The sequence below is a fragment of the Corvus cornix genome, chromosome 10, assembly GCF_000738735.6.
Source record: "Corvus cornix cornix isolate S_Up_H32 chromosome 10, ASM73873v5, whole genome shotgun sequence".
Classification (NCBI taxonomy): domain Eukaryota; kingdom Metazoa; phylum Chordata; class Aves; order Passeriformes; family Corvidae; genus Corvus; species Corvus cornix.
This window is the reverse complement of record NC_046340.1, coordinates 17,852,091-17,879,516: the sequence shown is the minus strand read 5'-3', so window position 1 is coordinate 17,879,516 and position 27,426 is coordinate 17,852,091. Positions and strand designations below refer to the sequence as shown.

Sequence of the window (27,426 nt, the reverse complement as noted above, 5' to 3'; positions counted from 1 at the left end):
TTCCTTACTTTGTAATATATTTAATTACTGGTCATTAGAAAGACCTGAAGATAAAATACTGTTAGAGTATTTCATGTTATCTGTTTAGTACTCCCTTCTCTCTACAAAACAAAGGTCAAAATGTCTCTAAGTAGCATTTTAAAATTGCCAATGTGTGCAATGTGAATGGCCAGCTGAGCATGCAGAAGTAAATACAGGTCAAAAAGAGTGAATGTAAAGTGAGATTATGATGATTCTGATGTGTGCCAAAACTGATACTAGTTAAAATGTAGAGTATGTTATATACTGCAGTAAAGCATCTTTTACTTGTTGAAATGAAAGTATTTGAAAGCAGTTCAACAAAAATGTGCATAAATTTAGAGCAACACTGTCTAGTCCTGTCTCAGTCTGGAGAGCACGAATGTGTCCAGTTGAAATCTTTCTCAGTGTGTGTGCTGTAGTTCCTTCAGGTTTGTTGGGATCTAGGGAACACACTGCCCAGTTTCCTAAGTGGTTACAGTGTCCTCAGCCGAGATGTAATACTGGACTGTTTGGGCAGCACTTCTGAGTATTGAGCTCTCTGAAATTTTGCATGTCAAATATTTCTACAAAAATACTGCAAAGTCTGTTTGGTGTAGGCCCTGTGTAGGGGTATCTATTGATACCTACCTGACAGCATCTGAGGGGTGTCTGCTTAAATGCCTGGTGGTGGGGAGAAAATATGCACAAGCACTCAAGTGAAACATTTGAATCTGGTGGAAATCAATGCGCTTTTATTTTTATTAGAACATAACAGCTCAGCATGATTAGTCTTTTAGCTAAGCCTTATATTTTTTTGCATGTAATTACATGTTGTATTGCTGCTGGAGCTGTTTTATTCGCAATCACAGGGACATGATGAGCAACTGTGTGTGTTAGAGCAGGGAATAACAAGATGGGTTTTCCATCCTTCACACTTGTAAACTGTTTTCTTCTGTCTTAGTCCACTTGTGTGTCTCAAAGCGAGGCAACGCCAGAGAGCTGCAGTATTTTGTGTATGAGAGAGAGAATAGGATAGAAAATAAGGGCTGAGACATACTTGGTACTACGGAAACTTTTGGCAGAATGCTAGGAGTTACTAGGAAATGAATATGGAATAGTAGAGAAGGTAGTGGTGCACCACTGTAGAAATTCATGGTTCATACCTCTAGTCATCTTCATATCTTCCCCAAAGCAGTATAGAAAAAGTAGGAAAAGTAGAGAAACTACAAACAGGAACAATCAGAGGTATCCACCAGCATTGATGCAAAAAGAAAAGAACTTGGAGAAGAGATAACAAGAAGGGTATGATAAAAATAAATAAAATAAATAAATAAAATAAATAAAATCACTTACGTGGAAGATGAATAGGGAAAACTCTGTTCATTATTTTTAATGAAAATGAGTTGGGAGTGCTAAATGATCAAATGCCAGGCTTAAAGTGACAGGAGTATTTTTCAAGACTTAGTATGCAGAATTTGTTATTATGTGTTTCTTTGGTTGCCAAAACCATGAATTCCTTAAGAAATTAGTATCATAAAGATTAAATTCATCTTGTTTATTAAAAACAAAGATTTGTTGAGTAAATGACAAGAACTTTCCAGTATAAATTGCTGCAACCTGGAGAGTTTGCCAGAGGAGAAGTAAGTAGTTCTGTACAGCACCATTCTGATAGTCTCTGACAGACTCTGATAAAGCTTTCTAACAAACTGTTCTGTTACTTGATCAGACACTAAAAAGAGCTGTGACTTTCATTTAGGAACTCTGCAGTGACAATTTCTGCAACACGCCTGGCTCCTTCAGGTGTAAGTTGGGCTGATAAGGTAAAAGCCAACCATGGAACTAAAGCTGCCAATCCTGAGCTGGCAACAGCACAAGCCTGTCTGGCACCTCCGGCACAGAAGTCACTGCGGAAAAATGGCAAGTCCCTTTCAGTGGCTTAAGTTATTTTCACAAACTCTGTGGTATAAAGTAAATTCAGAATGTGATGACCTAAGTTCTAAGCAAAATTAAACCTAGTTTTGTGAAATACAATGTTAAAGTATAGAGATAAAAGATTAATGCAGCCATACATTGCAGTAGTTAAGTTTGAGACAGAAGTGTGTTTTCATGTTTTTCATGTGTAGGTAACATTCTGCTGTATTTTCACTAACTAGAATTTGATCTGTTAAAATACCAGTTTATAACATCCCAAGAAGCAAAAGGTCTTTGGTCACAAACTGCCGATCTAACTGGTTGCAAGTTGGGATGGCTTAACAATATAAAGACTAATGCATGCCCGGGAATCTGTGAAGAGCTCAAGATAGTTTTCTATGTCCAGGGAGAACATGCTATTAGAACTGTGCTGAAGTACCAACTGATGTTTTTTCCTTGCAAGACAAGAGTTACCACGTTTGGTTATGAATTGTTTCTCTAAAGATGCTCCTTGGAGAATCCTTGATGCAGTATCTTTTGTTCTAGAAGAGATTGGTTTTGTTGCAGACATAAAAAACTACCATTTGGGTTATAAAATTGGTTTCTTTGGACTGGATCCCTGAGATTATCTTAAGAGATGCTCTTTTTTTTTCTTTATTTTCTTCATGTGTGGTCCCAGATGACTTTCTGCAAAACCAGCAGGCAGAATGTAGAAATGGATATTCTGAAAGAAAATGAAAAGTGTTGTTGTTTTTTTTTTCCAATAAGAAAAGTTTCAGGAAGTGCATGTATCAATTTAAGATAGTTGTATGTTCAACCTAGGAGTAGTAGAAGTTATGTAATAGTGACTTGCAGACTTGTGGCATATTATGGAGGTAAAATACTTGTCCAGGGGTCTTGCAGTGTAACATGAATGAGTTCAGTAGTGGATTCCTCTGCTCAGAGCAGAGCCATCAAACCCATACTCTAAAGATGGTGGTTGGAATGGGATTGATGGCTACTGCTTACATGAGGAAGTAGTTTGCTGTGTACAGTTGCAGTGAGCTGCTTGGAGAGCAGGAGCTGTTTGGCTGAGTTTTCAGCACTATAATTGATGTAATTGAATTGATTAATTGAAGTAATTCCACTTTTAATATATGCCAGTAGTTGAAGTTACTCATAACAGAAGCTTTTTCTTGTGATTATCGCTCATATTAGAGTCACAGGCTCCAAGCTGTTGCTAAAATACCTTTGTTAGGTGTTCTTGTGCATATGGAGAATGTTATTAGCTACACAGGGAATAAAATGATCTGTATTTCAATATGGATAACATATTTTAAGAGGCTAGGAGGAAAACAAAAGACTTTATCCTTATGTTACTTTCAGAGGCTTTTAGAGGGCTGAAGAAATCAGTGTTGTGTTTTTATTGAATGTTACTTGCAGCTGATGAGCTCCAAAAAGAGAAGCCTCTTAGGTCCTGTAGTACTGGCCTGCAAGTGTTCAGTAATCTTCAAGTCAAATGTACTATGCAATCCAGACTTGAAACATTTAATTTTAAGAAATAACAGTTATTCCTGCTAGGCTTTGTTTATCCTTAAGAATCTCTAATTGCTGACATTGAGCATTGGAGTATTTCAGTGATTCTCTCGTGGCTGAACTGTTACGTTTTTAACAAATCGAGTTCTCTGTAGAAGCATGTTGTCCTTTGTGTGGGAGGTGGAATCGCTTTGGTAAGATCCAGTTATCCTCACTGATGAAAGCACAAGAAAATCTGTGAAGTTTATGTGAAGGGAGCCACAGAGGCCCTTCACATGCATTATTGAAGCAGCTCTGAGGCTCGGGTGTCATCTGCTCTGCCCCTTCCCCAGCTAATGCACTCCCAGCTGTTTGGTGCATGTGGGCCTTGGGGAAAGGATTCCCCCTGCCCCCTGTAATGCTCCCTTGCCCACCCAAAGCCCAGCTGGGGCTTACAGCCACAGGATTTCCCCAAACACTTTTTTTCTCCAGTGATTTCCAACAGCATTATCATTAGGCCTCACAATGATTTTGTGATGTGGATGAGTATGATACTGTATCTGTTTCATGGTTGATGCAATTTCCAAATTTAACAAAATAAGCCCTTAGGGAGAGAGAAAATGCATTATTTTTCCATATAGTTCTTTAATCTTTCCTTTTCTGGAATCATAATTAAATGAGGTTAAATCATCTTATCTCATTTCCCTCATTAAACTTACTGTGACCCTCAATATTTTAGTGAATTTTTTTAAATTGTCTTTCATGCTTGAGTGTTTTTTACAACATGAAGCGTAGTTTGTTCTTACTATCTGAGCAGTTTCATGGGTCATGAATTCCCTGGTGCCTGTGGTAAAAAGTGAGAGGGGTTATACGAGTTTAGAGTGTGTATTAGAAATGGAAGTAGGTGCTTACAGTTAAAATAATTGTTATTACAGAATTTAAGACACTCTAGAACATATGAACTTCTCAGAAACACTAAATTTTTTTCTGTTGCCATACTTGAAATCTGGTTGATTTTTATTGTTATTACTATTATTATCATTATAATCTTTCCTGTATTAATTGCTCACATCCATAGTTGTGAATAGATGTTCTCTGTAATGCAGCTAAGACTGGAAACTTTGCAGGATGTACAATCCTCTAAAGTAGCTGTTCTGGTTTGGGCTCAGATGGAACTGAAGTTTAGTAATGTGGGGGTTTGGGCAGGATATTACTGGCAAGTGAATTTTTTTAGAAGGGCCATGCATCTCCTGAGGTAGAACCCCCAGGAGTTTGCACATAGTTGCCTGGATTTCTGTTAGTAGTGTTTCCAGTGAGGCTCCTTGGCCAGTTCTTCCAGATGGAGCAACTTCCCAGGAGCCTGGTGGCTGTGAGGGCCCTGAGATAACAGATGGCTTGTCACTTCCATGTAACACAAGCACAGGCAGGGACAGCCAGGTTCATGTGAAACTAGAGAATGATCAGGGTAGTCAAATGAATTATTCATTTGCAAAGCTCTGGGGGTAATCAAACCCGGCATGTGATACGTAGCCTGTGGAAATGGCTGCTGGGCTATAAGAATTCCAGACTTAGGGAATAAGTGTGGAGGAAGATTTGTGCCTTACTGAGTATTAACTTTGTCTCTCATTAGATGTGATCTAGTGTAATAAATGTATTAGCTTTGCGAGCTCTTAGTTAAAAACATGCCTGGAAATGACTGAATACTAAACTGATTGATGAATTGAAATGAACAAGTATCTTCTGGTGCACTGCTAATTGTCAGATGGCATCACACTGTTAAATTGACTCCAGGTAGTTCAGGAGTCTGAATACATATATGCATTAAAAACTGCCTTGTGTTTAAAGAAGTCACCAAACAATATTCTTTCAAATGCAGATATTTCTGGCTATTAAAATGCTTGGTTGAGTCTTGGGTAATAAATATGAATCTGACAGTGAAAAAATGCAAATTAAAAATTGAACATGAATGGCTTTTATGAAAAGATTCATTTTTACTTTAGTAAGTGTGATTATGGTTCCGCTATGCTCTGAATAATTTATTCTAATTAAGTCTGTCATTGTAGACTACTAAGCAATATGTCACAAGGCAAAGAATCAACAGGCAAGAATATTCTTTTTTGGTAGAATAAACTTTAGTAGATATTAGTAAAAGGTATTAGTACTATTATTGAGATACATATATATGATTAATATCTCTTATTACCTAGAGGTTAGTAAAATTATGTTTAGGTAGTAGATACTACAAAACGGTCTCTTCTGCTCCTTTTAATGTAGAAAAGATGCTTTTATGTAGAAGGTGACTTCAATTTTCAGAACAAATAGAAGTGAAGCGTTTCAATAATTTTGTTTTGCAAATGACAAGCAAAAGGAATTGCAATCCAGAAGTTGCTGCAGTACAGCAGTGGTGGTTCTTTGGTTGATTTTAGCAGCTCTTCTGAACAATCTCTGGTGTCTGTTACTTGCCAGCAAAATTTCTTGGCCAGATTTTGGCCTAAGCCAGATACAGCAAAGTCTTTGTGGTCCCATCAGTTACTAAGGTTGGTGGGATGGGAGCAGCTGTGCTCCTTAAAGGGCCTGAGCAGTCCTTGTCCCACAGGATGCAGAGCCAGATGCTGTGAGCTTTCTGCTGTAAATCTGGTTGTGATTCCTGGGGAATTAAACCCTGTTCCCTGGAGAACCGCTGGAGTTAAGATTGTCTCTGAGAGGGCAATAACATGTTCCCATCACTAGCTCCTGTAGGTAATGATATTTTTTCTAGATGAAGATGAGGAAATGAAAAGAAGGCCAGTGTTGCCTACAGGGTCAGATGGAAAGTCTGTGGCAAAGGAAAAAATGCAATTGGTGTGGTTTTGACTGCCCATCTCTGGTTGGTGGGACTCTGAAATGTGTGCGAATGCACATAAGGGGAAGGAACACAGAAAGGCTTTTTGCAGACTCTGGTACCAGCAGTGATCTGAGGAGATCAGCCATGTTCATTCACAGAGTTTGGAAATTTTATTTACTTTAAAATACACAGCAATTTTTCTAGAGTGAAACAATAAAATACCAATAGTATTACTATTACTCAATTACTAATTACTCAATAGTAAAATACCATATAATCTTTTTGCATCTGTCATTACCATTATTATTAAGGTTTGTGAACAGTTATATAGTTATGTACAAACAGCTGTTGCATGAGCTGCTCAGTGAAGATAAATTCCAGTATAGTCCTGTCAAATTCCCTGGTAACTTAGGATCTACACCAGCTGTTGGGCCAGGCTGCTGTGTTTCATCCTGAGATGTTAAAAGAACCCAATAGTTAAACCAGCAATGTTTGTAAAATGCTGGATGCCAAGGGCAGCAAAGGATGAAAGTGCCATTAGTTCTGGTTTTGGCTGATTTCCAGTTTACTGGTTACTGCTGCTGTTGAACATCAAGTCCACCTAACAACTGTTTAGTCCAGTTCATATGTTAAACCTTAATGTTTGAGCTCAAGCTCTGGTCTTTATGCCTGAGCTACATGACCATCTTTGTTGGTAAAAACTTTAAAAATACCCAGAGAATTAATTTTTTTTACAAGTTGTATTCTAGATTATTACCCTCTGTAAAACAGGCAATTTAGTGTTGGGTTTTTTTGCATCTCTACTCCTCCAGGTAAAAGTAATCTCCTACACCCTTCTCTTCCTTTCATGTGAGCAATCTTAAAAGCAGCTTTTGCCAAAAGTATGTTGGACAGTATATACATAGTTATTCTTGAAGTTTTTGCAAGAATTTTTGTTCAGCAAATAGACAGGCCTGAGCTTACCTTTCACACTTGTGAGCTGTACTGTCAGGCTTCAAATAATCACTTACAGTTGTTTCAAGGTACATGGAAAATGATGTGCTGTTATTAATTGCTGGCCACAAAAATGTTACATATGGAGAAGGGGTTCACCTTGTAATCTGGAAATCTGGTCACACATAAGACCTGATGCTTCAGGCAGACAAATGTAGCTTCAAATGGTTTTCACGTATGTACCAATATCAGATATCAGAAATGTCGATTAGAAAGTCATATGTAACAGCTACATAGAAATCAAAGTAAATTGAAGAAAACTGCTTTTCTATTTTCTCCTTGTTTGCAGTCCCATTGTAGCAATGTTTTGCAATTTCCTGGAATCCAGGAGGAGCAATTTTCTAAAAGCTGACACCAATTAGTGTATTTTTGCTATCAGAGTGAAGCAAATAGAAAAAGAAGTAAACAAAACACTGGAAGAATAGTAAGCCACGTTTCTGCTTTCCATGCTAAGTTGTGCAATTATGTCTGTACTTTCACAAAAGGCCTCTAACGTTACTGTTGCTGCAAAGAAGAGCAGGTGTGGTTGCTTTGTTGTGCTTTACTGTCTCATGAAATAGCAAGGAAAAAGGATGGCAAGCTTAAGTACATGTTGCCATTTCCCACACCTTTTTGTGTCTGAGTAGCTTCACTCTTTGCAGTAACAGAACATGTCCCATGAATAGAGTTGTCCAGTGTCTGTAATACCAAAAGCATTCCTTGAAGTAAAAAGCTTTGCTAAAGAATATTTCATTGATTTTTTTGGTATTGATTTTTAAAGAGAACATTTTTCTCCCACAACTTGTGTAATACTATAATAAAATAGTTGTGTCTAATGCTTCTATTTATAAGTCTTCCTTTCTGAGAATGGGGGGTGTTTTTTCATGTAGATCGAAAGGATGCAGAAGGCTGGGAAACAGTTCAGCGTGGAAGGCCCGTTCGATCTCGATCCACACCTTTGGCAACAAAAGCTCCTGTAGCTGCAGAATCAGTGAAGTCCAGAGGTGACAGTGACAAAGAAAATGTAATTTCACCACCAGCAGAAAACAAGCATGGGAGTTCAGTCACTGACAGTGCTGCATCCGAAAGCACAGAGCTGGTACACAAGGATCCTTTACATCAGTCTGAGGGTCCTCTAACTGAAAGGACTCAGGTCAGTACATAATTTGGAACCATTTTCTAACCTTAAATCTTGCAACTTGTTCTTCAGAGCATTTTCTAAGGGTGATGTTGTCTAGAGGTTTTATGAAATAACCAGATTGTAAAAGGCTTTTAAAATAATGGTTATTTCAGTTCCATTTATGGAAATGCATTAAGATGTTGGCACAAATTGGCTAATTAAAATGATGATGCCGTGAACAGCTTTTCCATGTTTTCCAAAAAGTCAGCAGTCAGCACATCTCATACATAGATTTCAGGTAGAAAGATCCAACTTTTGCAAGGTTATGAGCACCTGAAATAAGTGAAGTTATTTGCATCACTCTGTTATTGCCAGATATTTCCTTAAAAACTGACTCTGACTTTAAAAATCAGTATGTTCCATTTTGTTAATTTTGCAAATGCCTCTTGTTAGTTCACAGCCTCAGAAGCCAATGGGAGCACTGGCACAGCACTGAAAGGGGATTCCTTAGAACCAGCTCCTGAGATGCCTCCAGTTCTCACCAGTACTGACTGCAGTTCAAAAACTCTGCAGATGAATGAAGCCTCCTCCTCCCAGAGCACTGACACTACAGACTGGCATCAAACAGAAAAAGCTAAATCTGAAACTGAAATGGATCCCTCAGATATTTCAAATGTGAGTGCTGCCAGATTGGTAAGAAATCTCATAAGATTTATGAGTGAATAATAAATCTAAGCCTTAATTTTCTCGGTCTGTGTTGCACAGTGTTTACTGTTAGCCTTATGTAAAAACTGTAAAAAAAATGTATGAGGTACTTAACTGTAGGAAAAATAATGTTGCATAGATACTTTTCATGATAGAATTTAATTCCAGTAAAGTTTCTGAATTTAAAGTAGAAAGATATAAATGTGTTATTTGAAATAAAGACATCTGTGCTCTCATTACTTCTTTTAATAATGTCTGTGCTAATTTTTCATTTCCTTCCACTATCAGTCATTCTAACGCACACTCTCATTAAAGTCTTACTTCAGTTTCGCTCATCATTCAAACTGGAAACACATGAGATATCAAAATTCTCTTAGAAACAAAGTCAGACCTCTGCTTTTTGAGACTCACTGAGCTGCTCTGCTGGGTCTTCCTTTACAGCCAGTTTGGAGGAATGCCATTCTTAAAGCAAAAAACATGAAGTCAGTATTCTGTTTTTATCTGGCTTCCCGAAAAGAGTGTCCTTTCCTGTCTGGAGAATTCTGCAGGTCTCAGGGTGTGTCTGCTTCACTTGGGTTCTCTTGAGTGGCGAGCTGCAGTAATGTTACATAAAATCCAGGTTATACTTTCAGGTGGTTTGTTTTGGTTTTGTTTTATCAGAAACTAGATTAAAATTCTGATTTGCAGAAGTTTTCCTGTGAATCACTTTCCCTTTAACTTTTGCAAACTGGAGTCCTTCCAGATAATTTCCAAGCCAAGTGCCTGTTTGCTTTTAGAGCAGATTTCTAGCATCTCATCCACTAACATTGTTTCAGACAGTTATTAACAGTTCAGGATGCTGCCAGGTTGGTGGGATCTGTGTCTCTTGGAAGCATTTTACTACTCCAGATCAGACAGCTTTAAATACCAATTTGTGTATTGTGGCACATTGTTCGGTAGCTGGAGTGGAAGTCAACTGGTTAATGCTGCACACTAGAGAAGGAAAAGAAAATCAACATATTCAGGCTTACATTTTTACCCCACTCTCTTGTCATTCATGTTGAAAGACAAGTACGGCCTGAGATTCCATTGTATTAACTATGGTGAAGTTTCCAGACACAGTTCATGCAGATAATTTCAATCTTTAAATGATACTTTGGAGCATGATTCCTTTTGTAGAGGTAACAGCATGCATGCACTCAGAGTATGCCTTGCTGAGTCCCTAAGGAGTAAGTATTTAAAACAGTAATTGCAGTCTTTGTGCTTTTAATGACAGTGTTTGTATAATAAGTTTTTGAATTATGTGAATAATTAATTTCATACATGTTTCATGTAGTTATTAAATGAGTTAATAGTTGCTAACACTTTTAGTGGGGTTTATATTTTCAGCTACCTTCACAAAATATATCAGTAAAAAAACTGTAAGTAAAGAGAAGTTGAATAAAATACTGTATAATTCATGTTAACTATGTGGAATCCTCTGTTTCATGCCTGCTACTGATTTTGGGTTTTTTTCTGGTGTCATGTTTCCTACAGTCCATGGCAGAAGTCCTTGCTAAGAAAGAAGAGTTAGCAGATCGCCTGGAGAAGGCAAATGAAGAAGCCATTGCCAGTGCTATTGCAGAGGAGGAGCAGTTAACCAGAGAGATTGAGGCAGAGGAAAACAATGACATTAATATTGAGACTGACAATGACAGTGACTTCTCTGTGAGTGTCCAGTTCATTTTACTGTACCCAAATTCAAGCTTTGTTGTCAGTGGAGTATGAATACAGAATTTGTTAGTGTTTGTTTTGGCATTACCATAACCCATTTTACACATGAAATAGCATCATGTAATAATTATACCATACTGAGGTATATTTAGTCTTACTAAACTCAGGTACTTACTAAACTGAGTGGTACAGAGTCCTCTGATCATGGAGTCATTGTCCTGGTGCCTATTTCTGGGAGCAAAATAGGGCAAGCTGGGGCTTGTTAGGTTCATTGTAACCATGGAAGAGTAGTGAAGCAAAAGCGTTCATTTTTACTGTCAGAGCGGGAGCAGCATTTGTCTTTGGGGTGGTGAGTTCTGTTTGGAAGCATTGCTGAATATTGCTGAGTGGGCGCTGTTTAGTGTGTGTGCACACCTGTGAGTTAAGGTTTATGTTTTTACTGTCTGGTTCATTTTAAATTTCAGGCTAATATGGGCAATGGAAGCATATCCTTCTGTGGTTTGTCTATGGACTGGAATGATGTTTTGGCAGATTATGAAGGTAAATTTTCATCTTACTATGCTTGCATGGAAATGACAGCAAAAATTTAGAAAAATGTCCATTATGCTCATGGCCAGTTAAGGTTTCAGAAGTTTCCCCAACACATTCCAAGTTACATTATTTTCTATGTTGTTTCCTGAGGAAGGATGGATCTTGTGTTCAAACTAACTCTGTGTCTCTTTGTTCTTCAGCTCTCTTCCGCATCTCTGTTAGAATTTTACATTTTTTAAATCCAGTTTTATATTAACATCTGGATAAAAGTGTAATAAAATCATTAAGCATTAAAAAAGGAAAGGTATTAAAGATGCTTCAGTCTGTGTTTGCACCTAGGCCCAAGGAAACCCGTCTGAGAGACAACTAGAGAAACTAATCCTTATTATTTGTGTTTCTTGTAGAAAAGTGTGTTTAAATTATCCACACCTTTGTTTTTATCTGTACAGCTCGTGAGTCCTGGCGCCAGAGCAACTCCTGGGGAGACAGAGTGGAGGAAGAGCCTGCACGTCCCCCTGGCCACGGGATCCACATGCACGAGAAACTCTCGTCACCCTCACGCAAAAGGTGCTGGAGTTGTTGCCTGCCTGGATTGGCCAGGGAAAACAAGCAACCGAACTCATGGCTGCTTGAAACTGTTCATAAATCTACTCTGTTTTAGGCTGTGGGTGGAAAGTGCTACAGAAATCTCTCTGTACTTTTTCATGAGTAGGCTTGTGCTACATTGTCCACTAAATAAAGAAGTCTAGAAGAACAGTGTTCACATTTACAGGAAATAATTGCCCTCCAGTGGCCTATTTGTTTTCTCTTACTGAAATGGCATAGAAATGTTTGCTACACTGGCAGTTAATATTGTCTAACTTGCTTTTGCTCTACTTTGGTTTTTATTGAAAGAACAATAGCAGAGTCCAAAAAGAAGCATGAGGAGAAACAAATGAAAGCTCAACAGCTGAGAGAAAAGTTACGTGAAGAAAAGACACTGAAGCTTCAGAAATTAATGGAGAGGGTAAGCTTTATGTGATATAAAGGCCTGTACTGCTGCCTTTCAGAAAAGGATTTTTTTCCACATAGTAGACATATTAGAGATTGAAACTAGTGGTGAAATGAAGTTTTCATCTACGTAGTTTTCACAGCTGACTTGTGCATCACAACAATTAAAGCATTATTTCAAATCATGAACTTCTTTGAGTGGTTATAGTGGAAAATCTCAGATTCAGGGAAGGCATGACGAGACTAGAAATGTGTTGCATGTATCCAACAGAAATGGTAAAACTCACCAAACTGAAGCAGTATACTTTGGGTTAAACTTAAGGCAGGCTTTGTGTAGGGTATGAAAGTGTTTTGTTACTGTGAAGAAAGCTTCAAGTATTAGAAAATCCTGAGGAAAATTCAGGCCCTGTTGTCAGATACCATTGTCAGTAATGAATTGGCTCATTCTGTATAGGAGAAAGATGTAAGGAAATGGAAAGAAGAATTGTTAGATCAAAGGCGCAGGATGATGGAGGAGAAGTTACTCCATGCAGAATTCAAACGTGAAGTGCAGCTGCAAGCAATTGTGAAAAAAGCACAAGAGGAAGAAGCTAAGGTAAGTGACTTTGTTTTCAAGAGGAACTATTTAACAGCTATGCCTTTATATATGTGGCACCTTAGAGTGCTCCTGAGCAGTTTGTGAAGGACAGTGCGGGTTAGGTACGAACACATGTGAGCCATGAAGCAGATAAATGCTGATGTCTAAATGGTGCTGGTTTTTTCTAATATGACTTAAAATTAATTAGCTGTTACTAGATGTCATGGTGGGTTGGTGTGGAGGAAAAGATGGGTTGAAATAAAGAGCTGATAGTTATCTTGCTGCTTTTGTTCCTTACTGAGTGTGGCAGCACTTTTGATGATACCTAGTCCTCCTGGAAGGACTAGAAGATCTAATGATCAGTTCTCTGCTTTCCAGCATGTAGAAAGAGAAGTGGGGGGAGCTCATATTTCTTCTCTTTTGTTAAAAAACCATTCTAGATCCAGCATTCTGTGTCCTTAAACAGTAGTTGTGTTGCTGTGTTTTGTACCACTAATGTTGTTGAGCAGCTGGGAATAGACAGAGACCTGCAGTTAGCATGTGGCAGTTGTTCTAAATTAAGTATGTTTAGTGCTCTTTTGACTTAACACGTAATTCCATAAGGCAATCACTAGATGGATGCTTTTTGGTTTGCCTCTTTCATACTACTTAGATAAAACTTTTAATGGTTTAACCCCAGCCAGCAACTAAGCACCACACAACCACATGCTTATTCTGCCTCCTATCCCATGGGATGGGGGGAGAGAATCAGAGGTGTAAAGGTGAGAAATCTCATGGGTTGATACAGAAACAGTTTAATAACTGGAAGGGAAAAAATCAGTTCTAAGAAAAAGAAAAATAACAAAGAGAGATAAATAATAAAGAAAGACAAGTGATGCAAAAGGAAACAATTGGCAGTCCCTGAGCAGTGGCCCCACACCAACCTCCCCCCAGTTTCGTTGCTGCACATGATGTCCTGTGGTCTCGAATATCCCTTTGGTCCCGTTGCCTTGATGCTGTGCAAGCCCTGCTCAAGAGTAACTAAAACATCCCTGTGTTATCAGCACTGTTGCCAGCACAAATCCAAAACATAGTCCCATACTAGCTACTACAGAGAGAGTTAACTCTATCCCAGTCAAAACCAGCATAACATAAATGAAGTATTTTATTTTAAAGACTGTTTTTCCCAAGTAAAGATACATGGCTCTCCTTGAAACTGTTTCATTATATGATGAGCATGTATCCCAGCTGTGATTGATGCAGTTGTTCATTTGTGTTACTCAAGATAAGCACAACAAAACTGATTTTGCTTTTTTACTTAGTTGCTGTCTCTCTCGGATTAAAATGGTTTCTAGACTACCTAATTCAGTCTACCATACATTGATTACTATTCCATTACACCAATGTGACTTCTGTAATTATATTAGCTAAATCACACTTGCCATAGTTCCCCAGATAAGCAAATGTTTCAAATACTGTGTGTGTTTAAGTGTGTAGGATCTGCTGCCTCATGAGGTTCTTGTGTTCTGGAAATCAAGGTTAATTGGGCCAGAAGGCTTTAGAGAAATAGCTGATGGGTAGGATAGCTGCAGACCATGGTAACTGTTGCTGCCCAGTTGGTTATCTAAATTCCCAGTGCTTGCTTGTTTACTGACCTGTAAAATCCGTTCTGTAAATGGATTCTAGTCAGTAAACAAAGTTACAAACATTATCCTACCACCCTTTTTCATGATCTGTTTTTTTCGGTCTGTATATATTCCCTTTACCTGTTTTTTTTAGCGTGCACATTTAAGTTCTTTTAAGCTAACCTTTTCTTATTATTTTTTGTTCTTATGTATTGCACTGTCCTGTGATTGAAAAAGATAATACATGTTCATGAAATAGGCTATATGGATAAGAAATATTAGACCATGAGCCTGGTTTTTTTCTTATTCATACTATCTATACTTCCACTTTTTTGATCAGTAATACACATATATTTAAATTTGGCTCAAAAGACCTGTTGGATTCTACTAATGCTTGTGTATTTTACTGATTTATTCATCTGGGTTTTAACATTACACATTTTGTGATTGAGAGAGACTGATGAAATCTTGATGCTGAGAGAATTTAGAGATTTTTCTGTATTTTACCCAAATTTCTTGTTTCTCTGATACAATTCAAATTCTCTTTTTATATTCCATGGCCTGTCTTGTCTAAAACAAACAAAACAATACAAAATGATTACAAAACCTAAAGACTTATTCTCAAGTTGGTAGTTTTCCAATCCATTCTGGAGAAATGTCCCACCAGTTTAATTATCAAGTGGATAGTTAACAAATGGATGGAATTCCCTAAGACGAAACCTATTTCAACATCTCAGGTCTTTTCTTAGGCTTTCTGATTGTTTGCAGGTAAATGAAATTGCTTTTATAAACACCTTGGAAGCTCAGAACAAACGCCACGATGTGTTGAACAAACTCAAGGAATACGAACAGCGCTTAAATGAGTTACAAGAAGAGCGTCAGCGAAGGCAAGAGGAGAAACAAGCGCGGGATGAGGCAGTTCAGGTACGATGTGGCTGTAGCTGCAGGGGCACAATGAGATACAGCTTTGTGTTTCATTTTGGCTCCGCAGACGTTAACAGAGAGTTTCTCTTAATTCCTTTTTATTTCATGCCTAAAAGAGCAGTGAGAATTTGCTTTTCCCTGGCTAGGAGCGCAAGAGAGCCCTGGAAGCAGAGCGGCAGGCCCGGGTGGAGGAGCTGCTGATGAAGAGGAAGGAACAGGAAGCACGGATTGAACAGCAGAGGCAAGAGAAGGAAAAAGCACGAGAAGATGCAGCAAGGGAGAGAGCCAGGTAACTTTGCAATCGTTTCTTTGGTTCCCTTCACCATTATCCTCCCCAGTAAACTGCACCTTCTCTATAACAGCAGTACCTTCCTGGCTTGTCAGGCTTAGGATTTTAAGAAGTAGCATTTTTAAGGATTCTTGATGAATGGCTTGAAAGAAGAAATCAAGTGAGTCATCATAAATTCTGTAATAGGTTTTTGTATTCCTTACATACATGCACAATGTAAGTTGCAAGGCTGTATTTTATTATATTCATCTTAGTTTTATTGCTGACAAGACCTTCTAATAATTTGCCTTTTTCATATTTCATCTTCGTTTTCCAAGGCAACAAGATCAATGTACCCATGGTTCCCCGTTTCCTCCACTCTCCTGAAACTTTTGGACTTACTGGCATCAATTTGATTTCACATTGTTGTAGACACCAAAGATTACATTTGTGAAGCACAAAGCCAGGAAATCAGGCTTCATTAATTCTGCTGCCTGTGAACTACTTGGTTTATAGTTTCACCCATAATTGAAAGTTCACAAAGGAGACTTCACATGGACTTTTCTCGCTCTTCCTTTTGAGCCAAACATGAGGTGCAGAGAGAATGAATGTTGGTGTATGAGAGAGGTTAACTTTCAAGTCTGATGCAGTCTGATACATTCTGCTTTTTTGATTTACCAAATTCTGTTTGTATTCACATACTATTTCTCCCTCTTTTCCTACAGTTCCCCTGCCATAAGCATTCCTTAAAACCTTGCTAAAAGTTAGGGGTTTTTCTGTGCTGGGTGTACACTAATGATTCTTGTTACATTTTTATTGTAGTGGCTTGTTTGCTTCAAAACTGTCATGAAGAGGATTTCTTTTTCCCCAAGTAAAATACTCAGAAATGTATTGATCACCTTTCATCTTCTGAAGTCATGAGTGACATCATAAAGAGATTCAGTTTTCCTTTAGATGTATAATGAATTCTGGGTAGGATCTGTAGCCTTTCCTGGGGCTTCATGGACCCTTCCTCAGTGTTTTGAGCCAAAATCACAGTGAGATGGAGTGAGTTGGAAGAGATTCTTCAGTATCTTATTCTCATTTGCAAATATTCGAGGAAGATTAGGACTAATGGAGAATTTGGTTATGCTGTTTTGGGAAGATAGACCCTGCCTGTGTAAGGCTTCTACATCTTTCTGAATTTGAGGAAACCCTCAAAGTAAGCAAATGGCCAATAATAGTCCCACTGTCCCTATCTTTGTCTTCTAAGGCCTTCTACAGTTAGATCTTGTCAAAAATCTCCAAGCATATAGTTCCTTGCTCTTTTATTTTAATCAGTGTCATTAAATCATTTATTTTAATCAGTGTCATCAGTTAAACTGCCACATCCCTTTGTTGCACCCCATTCATTTCCTTATGACATGTGAGAAGCAGCGGTTTCCATTTGCCTTCTGTTGGTATTGTGTCAGCAAATCTCCTCTGTATTTGTTGCTATAATGCTCAGTTTTCAAACCCTTTGTACTTGATATTGCAGTACCGTGCTTGCACTTGTTTTTCTTTGCCAGATGTTGATTACACAAGAGAGATTTTTTTCTTTTTTCTTTTTTTCTTTTTTTTTTTCTTTTTTATGATTTTAGGAAAGTGTAGGAAAGAATGTGTGGTGCCTTACAACCCGGTGATTCTGTTATGTCAGAGTCATTACATCTCCCTAATAACAGTTCTGAGGTTTCTCTAGCATAGCAGAGTGAAGGGAGGACTCGGTGTCCTGGTTTTGAAGCTCAGGGAGGGATGAGCTTGAGAGGAAGCTGGCTGTCCTGGCCTTCCGTCCTGGATTGCAGTGTGTTCTGGAGGAACCCTGGGGCATCGTTCGGTGTTTTGTTGGGTTTTTTCCTGCTGCTAGGATTTGGCTTGTGTCCTGAAGATTTAGCACTTGCTGGAATGAGTAATTCTTGCAGTATCTGCTTAAAGTTTCTTCAGTATAAGCTTTACCATTTGCATCTGTTGGTGATTAAAGCTTCTGTATGAATGGAATAGTGTACTTAAAACTGACTTTAAAAGCCCCTCTGCCCTTACGGTACATTAACTTGTTTCCAGTAAAGTTTTAGTTGTTCATTCAAATTCAAAGTATTTTATATTCCAGAGAGTTGAAATCCATAATACAGAAGATTTTGTTCTTGTCAGTAGAAATCATGAAACTGTATAGTAAAGTACCCTAACCATGTAAAAAGAGTGCTTTTCAGAAGGGCTTGCACAGGAGTAATGTTGATGCTCTGTAAATGGAAACTTGAGAATTTTGTTTCAAAGACTATTAGCCCAAAGTATGAAATGGTAATAAGCTGTCATAGTTTGTAGCTTTAAACAAATACATAAAAATGCAGAATGAAAGAAATAGCTAAAATGAGCTTGTAGTTCAGTTTTCCTTTCTGTACCTCAGGGGAGATAACACATAAACTACCTGATGCTTCTCATCCGTAGTCTCTTCCTCACCCCTCTCACACACAGTGATTGAAGAGTTCACTTTTTCTTTCTGAAAGAACAACTGTTTAGTGTTTATCATTTGATTTACTTCCTCCCCTGTCTTCTTTCCTATCTGCTTTTATATTTTCTGTTAACATTCTGTTAACATTTAAAAATGTTACTTTATCTGAGCCTTCTATGTTTATGGAACTGATTTTGGTTTTTTCTATCAGATGTTTGTTTTAAAAAAATCCCAGACAAACAGGGTTTTTCACCCAGACATGACAAAATCCACTGCAGTTTGGGTAATAGTCCTTACGTTAGGCCCTCTAGTTTTGTTGCTCAGGCTCCTTTAATTTTAGAATGCTTTTTGAAAAGATGGCTGATGGCTTTGATTGACTCCTTCATAGCTCAGTTTTACCCAGAGCCTTCATTATGTCTTTGGCCCTTTAGAGCTGCCAGGCTTCTCTCCCATCACATTGTACAAATTTTTTTGTATAAACAGCATGAGTAGCTGACTCTTTCTCTTTAGGATTTAATTGATCCATTGGCTTACTGATCACTAGGAAGTTGTTCTTGATGAAACTCTTACTTAAGAGTTTCATCTTACTCTAACCTAAGCAGATTTCCACTTAATGGTTATAGTTACAAGTAAAGTTACACCCCTTTTTCTTTTCTCAGACAGAAAAATAATCTAAATCTCTTCACCAGGGTGATGCTGTTGTTGGTCAAAGTTTTATCTGGAAGTTTCTGTGTTTAAATTTGTACTGATGAACATTTTATGAAACACTGCCCTCAGTGCCATAAGGGTTTTTTTCCATTTGTCATTCTACTCCTTCCCATTGGTTCACTGCCTGCAGCCCTTGGCTGAAGAATGCAAATGGTGACAGAATTTCACATTCATCACTCTTTTGTAGCATCTCCTTGGCTATCATTGCTCTGATTGGGACTGAGGTGTGATTCAGGTTCTGCTACAAAGGTTCAAGAGTCTGTCTGTATTAGTCATTCAAATGAAAACATTGGCGTTCTCTGTTAACTAAGTTGCTTTTTGTTGTTTTTCTTTTTACTGAACCATTTTCAACTTCATTTTTGGGTTTTCTTGTTCTCCATTCCAAACATGAATGTGCCAGTATTATTCATGCTTTACATTGATACAAATTCTCCCTATACTGATTATCTTTTGGTTAGAGATCGAGAAGAGAGGTTGGCAGCTCTTACTGCAGCTCAGCAAGAAGCCATGGAAGAACTGCAGAAGAAGATTCAGCTGAAGGTATAAAAGGATACATTAGCTGAAAAATATGTTAATATTTCTTTGCGCAGTTTAATTCCATTTGCTGTAATTCAGTGTGTGTTTTCTTCATTGCTTTATTTTCCATTCAGCATGATGAAAGTATTAGAAGGCACATGGAACAAATTGAACAGAGAAAAGAGAAAGCAGCTGAACTAAGTAGTGGAAGACATGCTAATACTGACTATGCACCAAAGCTTACACCCTATGAGCGAAAGAAACAGTGCTCATTATGCAATGTAATGGTAAGTTGGGTAGAGGGGATACTGCTGGAATTGCAAGACCAACCCAAGCCATGAAGCTACAAGTTCTGCTTCACTCACTTGCACTTTTACTGTATTCCTGCTCTGCTTTTGTAAAGAGTGCACCTTATTCTTCTGTCCATAAATCAGGTGGGTTAGGGAAGATTTGAAAGAAGTGTAGAGTTGTGGGTACAATGGAGACTGTGGGCAGTGCTCAGTTCTTGGCTGTCTCTGCAAAGAGAAGCAAGAATTCAGGAGCATCAGATGGAAGAAGGTGTTTAAAAGATAGGTTTATAGCAAAGTAAAGAATATGATCCTTTACATAGCAGGCAGCTGAGCTGGGAACACCTTTTTGTAAGATGCTGTGGTTATTTGAATTCACTGTGAGTTCAGGGGTTGATTGGTTAAGTTTCGTTGGATTGAAACTCACAGAGAAACCACATCAAGCTCAAGAAGTTCTCGAATTGAGTTTGGTTGGATGCTTAAAAGTGTTGGAAAGGAAAAGGAGTGTTCTCTTTGTCTCCTCTTTTCCTTTGGTGTCTTATTCTTTGGTTGCTGTTGGAATCCAAGTACATTGCTTGGCGGCATCCTAGCCTCAGCAGGGTCTCTCTGCTTGTGCCTGCCCTCCCGTGTCCCAAGAATGGCTGGGGAGAGAAGCCACAGAGTCACTGAGCCAGAGCTGGGAGATCTGCTCTTGTTGATAACTGCTTTCACTGCTTTGCAAAGACTGTGCGTTATTGGAGCCTTATATGCCACTAAGCATTATTTCTCTTTAATTGCTGCATTAAGCAAGATTGCAGGGGATCACCTCAGGCGGTGCTGGAACAGAAGCTCACGCTCAGCAGACTGGAGTCTTTGTATACTCGCTGACCGTGCATTTCAGAATGAAACTCCAGTATATGAAATTAGACTGAAGTGAAGATGAGAGGAAAGCCCAACATACTTTTTAATCTATTATTACACTGCTGGCTAGAAAATCATTCTGTAATTTACTGTTAAGTCCTGCATAAAAGATGTTTATGTAAATTAGATAGAGGAATAAAGTACTGTGCTTGAATTTCTGAACATACTCCTGACAAACTGGCGTATTTTGTATTACATGTAAAATACTGTTGTTTATACATTACGAAATTTGCAAAGAAAAAATAACTATTAAGTCATTGTCATTACAGATCTCATCAGAAGTGTATCTTTTTAGCCACATTAAAGGGAAAAAACACCAACAAGCTGTGAGAGAAAACAGTAGTATACAAGGACGAGAGCTTTCAGATGAAGAAGTGGTAAGTTTTGTACTATTTTTCTGTATTCTAGTTTTAAATACCATTTAGCTGAGTAGCCCATGAAAGTCTTAAAAATTCTTATAAAGGAGTTGAACAAGACTGTTTCTGTTAGCATGGGAGTCGTAGCAGACTGCCAAAGAAAAGGAATGAAAGAAACAGTCCATTCACATTCTGCAGGCAATTGCCATTGGAAGTAGATTCTTTTTAAAATGTGACTAGTTATTTTTCTATTAACCAAAGGCATTTTTCATGTCACTACATTTATCTTTTTATCCTAAAAATCTTATACATTGCAAGTATCAGCATCCTGCTTTTTTCCTTTGTTCCTCCTTGTTGCTTGAAATACCTTAGTCATTTTTTAGGTGAGCAGATGTGCTATCCTATGCATCAAAGTCCATAACGCTGAAAACTGTAGTGCTAAATTACTTCAAAATGTAAGGTTGGAAACGTTTTGTAAACATTAAAATCGCTAAGAAGAAGAATAGTTTTTCAATAGCTTCTTTAGAAGAGTTGGTGTTCAGGGTGATTTTTAGGAAGCACTGAGGACATTTTGTACTATATCAAGAGACCACTGTTTTGTAGAAAAGACATCTGTATAGTTGTCTCATTTAATTTTTTGTTGCTGCTGCTGGAATTCAGCTACAGTATTAAGTCAAGGCCTTTTCTATGAGAATTTGAGTTCTGCACATCCAAAAAAATTTGTGAATGCCCCTGTATTATTATAATATCTGTCAAGTGTTAGGAGGAAATAGTGTGCAAGCCAGTTCTTCAGCACTGATTCAGATTGAACTTAATTGTGTTTGGAAATCTGTTTCCAGCCGAGCTGATTCAGATGACACTGTCCAGTAGTTCTGACTTTTTCACTTTTCTTCATAGTTCTTGTTACTATTTTTATTTACTGAAACATTCTATTTATTTTCAGCTTTCTACATCTGGCTGTAACATGTTCTCCTTTTTAAAAAGCTTTGGAGAGTTAGGTCTCTGAAGTAGTGAAATTCACAGAGGGTGGTTATCACTGAAAAAGCAGAAAAAGATAATTGGAAAGGCACAGTCATCTGGAGGAATAAATGTTTGTGGAGTTGCACTTTCCTGCCCTTTCCCAACTGTAATGAAAGTACATAAACTGTTTTTTCAGTTTCTTTTTTCCCCTTGGACAGTGATTAGTGGGAGTTGTGTGGTTTTGGATTTCGATTTTAGATGCCAGGCTTACCTAAGTGGATATATGTGAGAAAGCTCCATACTGCACGTGTTTGCCTGGAAATACCAGCTGTGAGATTTCCCAGAATCTTTCCTGTTGTGGGCAGTCTCAGGTATTGACATTTTCTTGGATCTCTTAGGCCTTTACTGGTATCTGTCTGGCCACTGGTGACTGAACTGTGGTTCTTGCTGGGCAGCTGGCTCAGATGAATCTGGAGGAAAACAATGAACTGGATTTTCTTTTGACCGGGCATTGCACGCTCTTCACATCTAATTTGATAGCTGAACAATTCCAGTGTCTGGAAAAAGGGATCAGGTGCCAACAGCTGCATTTGCACCCAGCTTGTGAGAGAGAAGTTCCACTAGAGGGCGCAGAGATCCCGATTTTTGTGCTTAAATCCAGGGTTTCTCAGCAAAGCGTTTTGTTGTGAACTTAAGACCTAGATGAAGGTTAAATGTATGCATGCTTAGTGCAGGAGAGAAAGGAAAGAACAGTTTTAACTGAATGAACAGCTTGAGAATTACTATAGCAGATTTGAATATCCTTAATCTAGAAGGTGCGTAGTATTTGGCATACTGGCAATGTATGGATACTTCCATTGTTAGGTATTTTATATATTATTTATGGCTATATTTCAATTAGCCCAAGTATAAAATTCTGAACTATATTATCGTAACCTGAAATTTCCTGGGTCTGAGGCCCTCTCTGCTTTTTATTACTTACTATTTTTTTTCAAAGAGCAGTAGTAAGACACTCATTGTAGACCTGGCCAGTGTAAAATAGCAAAGCAGTTTTATTTATCAGAGCAATCTGCTTTGTGTATCTCTTTATTCAGCATGCATAGTTAATGCCGTCCTCACAACTAAAGCATTCAGTAACTTCTCAAGTTTTGAAATACTTGAGAAAAAAATTCCAAAGTATTATATAGAAGTGAACCCATATTCCAGGGAAGCTTTATAACAGTCATAGTTACTTATTTATCACTGTTTTCAATTTTCCCGTCAGTGAAGGTAACTCTAGCGAGAAAACACTTGTGTTACTTAAAGTTATTACTTGTCATCTGTGATGTCTTTAGATTATATATGTCTCATGTGTGACCCTTCTTCTTTGACGTAAAAGATTTTATTTATATCACCTTTGACCTAATAAAATTTCACCTTTGACCTTATGCACTTGACACCTCAGATAACTTACTCTTGATCTTTGACTCATTTTGTGTTCAGTGTATTAGGTAGCTGCCTGGAAAGAAAGCTTTTTTAGAATTCTAATCTGATCATAGAATTTCTTTACTATTACTTGAGAAATCCCAGGATTCTTTTTATTTGTCCATACTGGTATCTCAGATTTGGGTATCTCCTCAAGACTTTGGAAACTGATTTAAGCAAATGATTATATAATTTCTCTTCACACAGTAAGGATTTTTCTTGGTTGATTTGACTGTAAGCAAAAAGTTAAAAACTACTTAATGGTAGGGACACTGATTCCTCTGGGCCAGGTGGGTGGTAGGAGTTGATCTTGCCAGAAATAAAAAGAAGCTGATATATTCTAGGGATTTTCTCTTTGCTAGAGTGTCTATAAATTCTGTAATTTTACAGACATTTTCAGAGGTAAAAGCAGACTTCATGTCAGAGCAGTGTCCCACTGGTTTGGCATTAAGTGCTTATTGTGCTTTATTCCAGCATGTCTTGTGCAGGAGCTGACAGCTGGTGTTAGACCATCAGGAAGGTGAATTCATTTGTGGATGTGACATGCACAAAGAAAACATTTTTGCTATGAATGAAGATGAAAAAGCTTGAGGTTCTTTCTCAGATTATGTGGGAGCTTCATTGCACATCAGCCTTTTGGATTTTCTTCATTTGGGACTTTATTAGTCTCCAGCTGAAACAGGCATAGCTTTCTCTTACAGCAAACAGCTCTTGGTTTTCTAGCAGTGGTTATCATGTGAAAGCAAATTAAGTTCTGTTCACATTTGTTACTTCCTTTGTAACTTTGCTTTTGTCTGGCCTCTTACAGATACATTAATTCACCTAGCTGGTAAAACTTCCAGCAGGCTAAAAGTCATCTTCAGTATATTTCTGAAGCTTTCAATGCTCCCACTGTCCCACATCATTTCACCATTATCTCCAGTGCAGTAAGAGCGTCCTGCCTACATTATCTCTGCTTAAGTGCCTGGCTTCTTCCATCAAACTCTCAGCTTCGCCTTCTTTTGCATTGCCATTTTCTATGCTATTGATTTCCCGTCCCCTCTCAACATCCACGTTGCTTTTAGTTCAGCAAAAGATGTAAACAGTGTAAGCAATTTGCTTTCATTGACTTCACTGGAATCAATTAGTGTGTTGGTAGTCCTGACTAATTGCTTTGCTGAATTAAAGCCTGTGTGACACAAAGGCCTCACTGAAAAGGTGCCTGCAAAAGGCATAAGACAACACCTGGTGATTTCATTAGGCTGAGGAGTCTCTGCAAGGACTTGTAGACATTTTCTTCCACTTGTAGCTCCTACAGATTCACTTTTATGCCCCTCTGCTTTCCCTTTTGTCTTTGCCTTTCTTGCCTCTCCTAGTTTGCTTGGAGAAATACACCCAACAGCTCCCTTTGAACCATTGTCCCAGCTCTCTGTATCTCCTGGTGTTTAAATGCCATGGTTTAAAGGGACTTTGAGAATATAAATCATGTCATTCTATGTGGTCTATGAATGTTTCTAATAAGTGAAAAGGACTTCTAAAAACCAGATGCAATAGATAACTTGGCAGGGTTTGGTTAATTTATATAAGGTGCATGCTAAAATTTTATGTATTCCAAAGCAGGATGGAGGAATATTAATGAACCATTGTTTGCATATGTGAAAAATGTGCCTTTTTTTAATCAGGAGAGAAAACTGATTCTATTGTCATTGTATAAGGGCAACAAAGAACTTCTAAGAGGTATGTTTAGATCAAATGAAAACATAATCCCATGATGGAGCAGAGAGGTGGTTGTTGTCTGAAGACTGACAGCGTTAGAATGTGAGGATTTATATAAAGACCTCGTTGGCTGAGCCCACCCACATTCCTTTAAAAAAAGCTGCTGGCCAGTGACTAAAGCTCCCTTTGGAGTGTAGCTGCCCAGTTGGCTGGGGCTGCAGTGGGACCCTTTCCTGGCCCAGCTCTGCCCAGGCTGTAGCAGCTCTGATTTACAGAGTGCCTGCCTGTGCTGGCAGCTTCCCCAGGTACGGACACCGACCCTGGCAGGATGTGGTGGGAGCCTGAGGCAGAGCTGTGCTGGTACCTGTTCTGTGCCAGCCAGGTGAGCTTTATAGCCAGCACCACACACAGGCAGAGTTCATGTTCATAGCAGTTGGAATTTCTAAAAGATTTTTAGATTTTAGGAGCAAGGAGTTGTTTCTCTGAAAGAAACAGAGCTGTTTTCTAGAGGTGTGTGCTGCTTCCATTTTTTCTTGCAGAGGAAATTACTGAGGGAAAAAAATGTGGGAAGAGTTTCATGTCTGACCCTTGCTCTTCTTCATCTGTATTTACAAGGAGCTTTCTTGTCTAGACACATGGTGATGCCAGGATTTTGCTAATTATTTATTTTTTTTAATACACTATGTTTTCATTGCAATTAAATTATATATAACTTGGAATACATAACATTTATTGCTTTAGCCTTTGCGTTATTGAAAAAATGCTTTTGTTTTCCTTTCTGAATCAAAGTGTTGTCAAATTCTTCTATTTAAATGAATAATAGTGTTCTATGAACTCCTTTGGTAGCCTGTCTGAAAGATACGGTTAAGCAAAATAGAAAATAATAGTACTAAGCATGGTCAGCTATTTAGTTTCATCTAATAGAGGAGTTTGAGGTGTTTATACCTGTGGGTTTGTGGCTTTTAAAAATCATTATACACAATTAATAGTTCTCTTTTTTATTCTGGAACATTCATGGGTATGTGCCATGTCTACCTGTATTCATAGAGTCACAGACTGGTTTGGGTGGAAGGGATCTTAGAGCTCCTCCAGTTCCACCCCCTGCCATGGGCAGGGACACCTTCCACTATCCCAGCTTGCTCCAAGCCCTGTCCAGCCTGGCCTTGGACTCTTCCAGGGATGGGGCAGCCACAGCTCTGAAGTCAGTGGCCAGTGTGTGCAGCCTTGCTCCTGCCCTGGTGTGTTTGCCCTTCATCTCTTCTGATATTTGACTGCTCCATTATGGCCATTACAGCACAAGAGATGACCCTGACCCAGCTCTCGTGGCACCGAAGCCATTTCTGGGTAATATGTTGGTGCATATGTTTTTGTCATTTGTAGAACAATATTCCTGTTTGCTTTATCCACAGACTTCATAGTAAATTCATTTGTTTTCTTGGCATCTGATTATAGTTCTCCAGCAGCAGCCCATTTTTCTTCTCTGTTGCTCAGGGGAAACAATCTGTAAATCACTTGCAAACAAGAACTCCCCATCCCAGTAAAGCCTCGGGTTCTGGTTGAGTTGGCTTTACTCTCTTTTTTTTTTTTTTTTTCCTGAGGAAGGAAGGATTTTTTTAGAGCAGGGTTGTGCATTGCTGGAGGAGTGGAATTATGCCAGGCATCTGTGGTCCATTTTTGTTTATGGATGGTTCATATCTCTTGTATACCTGTGGTCCTTTCAGCCCAGGAGCTCTGGCTGTGTCATTCTGTTGTGAATACTTCTGTCCTAGAAGACACTGTCATGAACAATCAAGTGATTATAAAGTCTAATCCATGTTGCAGCTTGCAGAAGGTCTCTCAGTACCCCATACATCAATTCTAGTTTTTTGTACTTTGCATAGCAATAGCTTCTTACCTTTAATTTATTATAAAGTGTTGTTTTTCTTGGCAAAAATGTACATGATTAATTGTTTATTGGCTGTGCCTTTAATTTTGATAGATCACTGCCAGCAGCTGCACCCTTCCTATTTTTGGCTTGGATATCTTGAATATTCACAGCCAGTAATAAAAACTACTGCTGGCAGGCCGAACTGCACTCTCACCCCCCCCTTTCTCTCAGTTGTCCTTGCAGCCAGATGATAATGTCAGTGCCTTCCAGCTTTCCTCCCTCATCTGCAGGGATGCTTTCCATGGCCAGGATGCAGAATTCTCATTCTCAGAGAAGAGCCACCTTTACTTTGTCTTCTGTTGCCACATTTCGGAGTGACAAGTGGGAATGATATTAAAAATCTGAAGAAATACTTAAAACTTCTATTAAGAATATTATTTGTTATTTATCTTAGTGGCAGACTGTCTTGTCATTGAATCTGTGGACAAACAAGGTGACTGAAAATGCAGTCACTATTACCAGTAAAAATAGTTTTTAGTTTGGGCATGCTAAAAAGCAGGATTAGTCCCTCATGAAAAAATTCCTAAATTCCAGATGTCA

General features: G+C 38.4%; 1 protein-coding gene across 2 annotated transcripts in view; it reads left to right on the top strand.

Moving 5' to 3' along the window:
• SCAPER (S-phase cyclin A associated protein in the ER) overlaps positions 1–27,426 on the top strand; it is a 136,389-nt gene that overhangs the window by 23,020 nt on the left and 85,943 nt on the right. For both annotated transcript variants that reach the window (XM_039557826.1, XM_039557828.1), the window contains exons 8-20: positions 1,757–1,917; positions 8,092–8,354; positions 8,775–8,996; positions 10,542–10,712; positions 11,183–11,258; positions 11,699–11,816; positions 12,144–12,255; positions 12,694–12,834; positions 15,189–15,344; positions 15,491–15,633; positions 19,240–19,321; positions 19,432–19,584; positions 20,754–20,861. In XM_039557826.1, the coding sequence (XP_039413760.1) occupies positions 1,757–1,917; positions 8,092–8,354; positions 8,775–8,996; positions 10,542–10,712; positions 11,183–11,258; positions 11,699–11,816; positions 12,144–12,255; positions 12,694–12,834; positions 15,189–15,344; positions 15,491–15,633; positions 19,240–19,321; positions 19,432–19,584; positions 20,754–20,861 (1,906 nt within the window). The remainder of the gene's footprint in view (positions 1–1,756; positions 1,918–8,091; positions 8,355–8,774; positions 8,997–10,541; positions 10,713–11,182; positions 11,259–11,698; positions 11,817–12,143; positions 12,256–12,693; positions 12,835–15,188; positions 15,345–15,490; positions 15,634–19,239; positions 19,322–19,431; positions 19,585–20,753; positions 20,862–27,426) is intronic.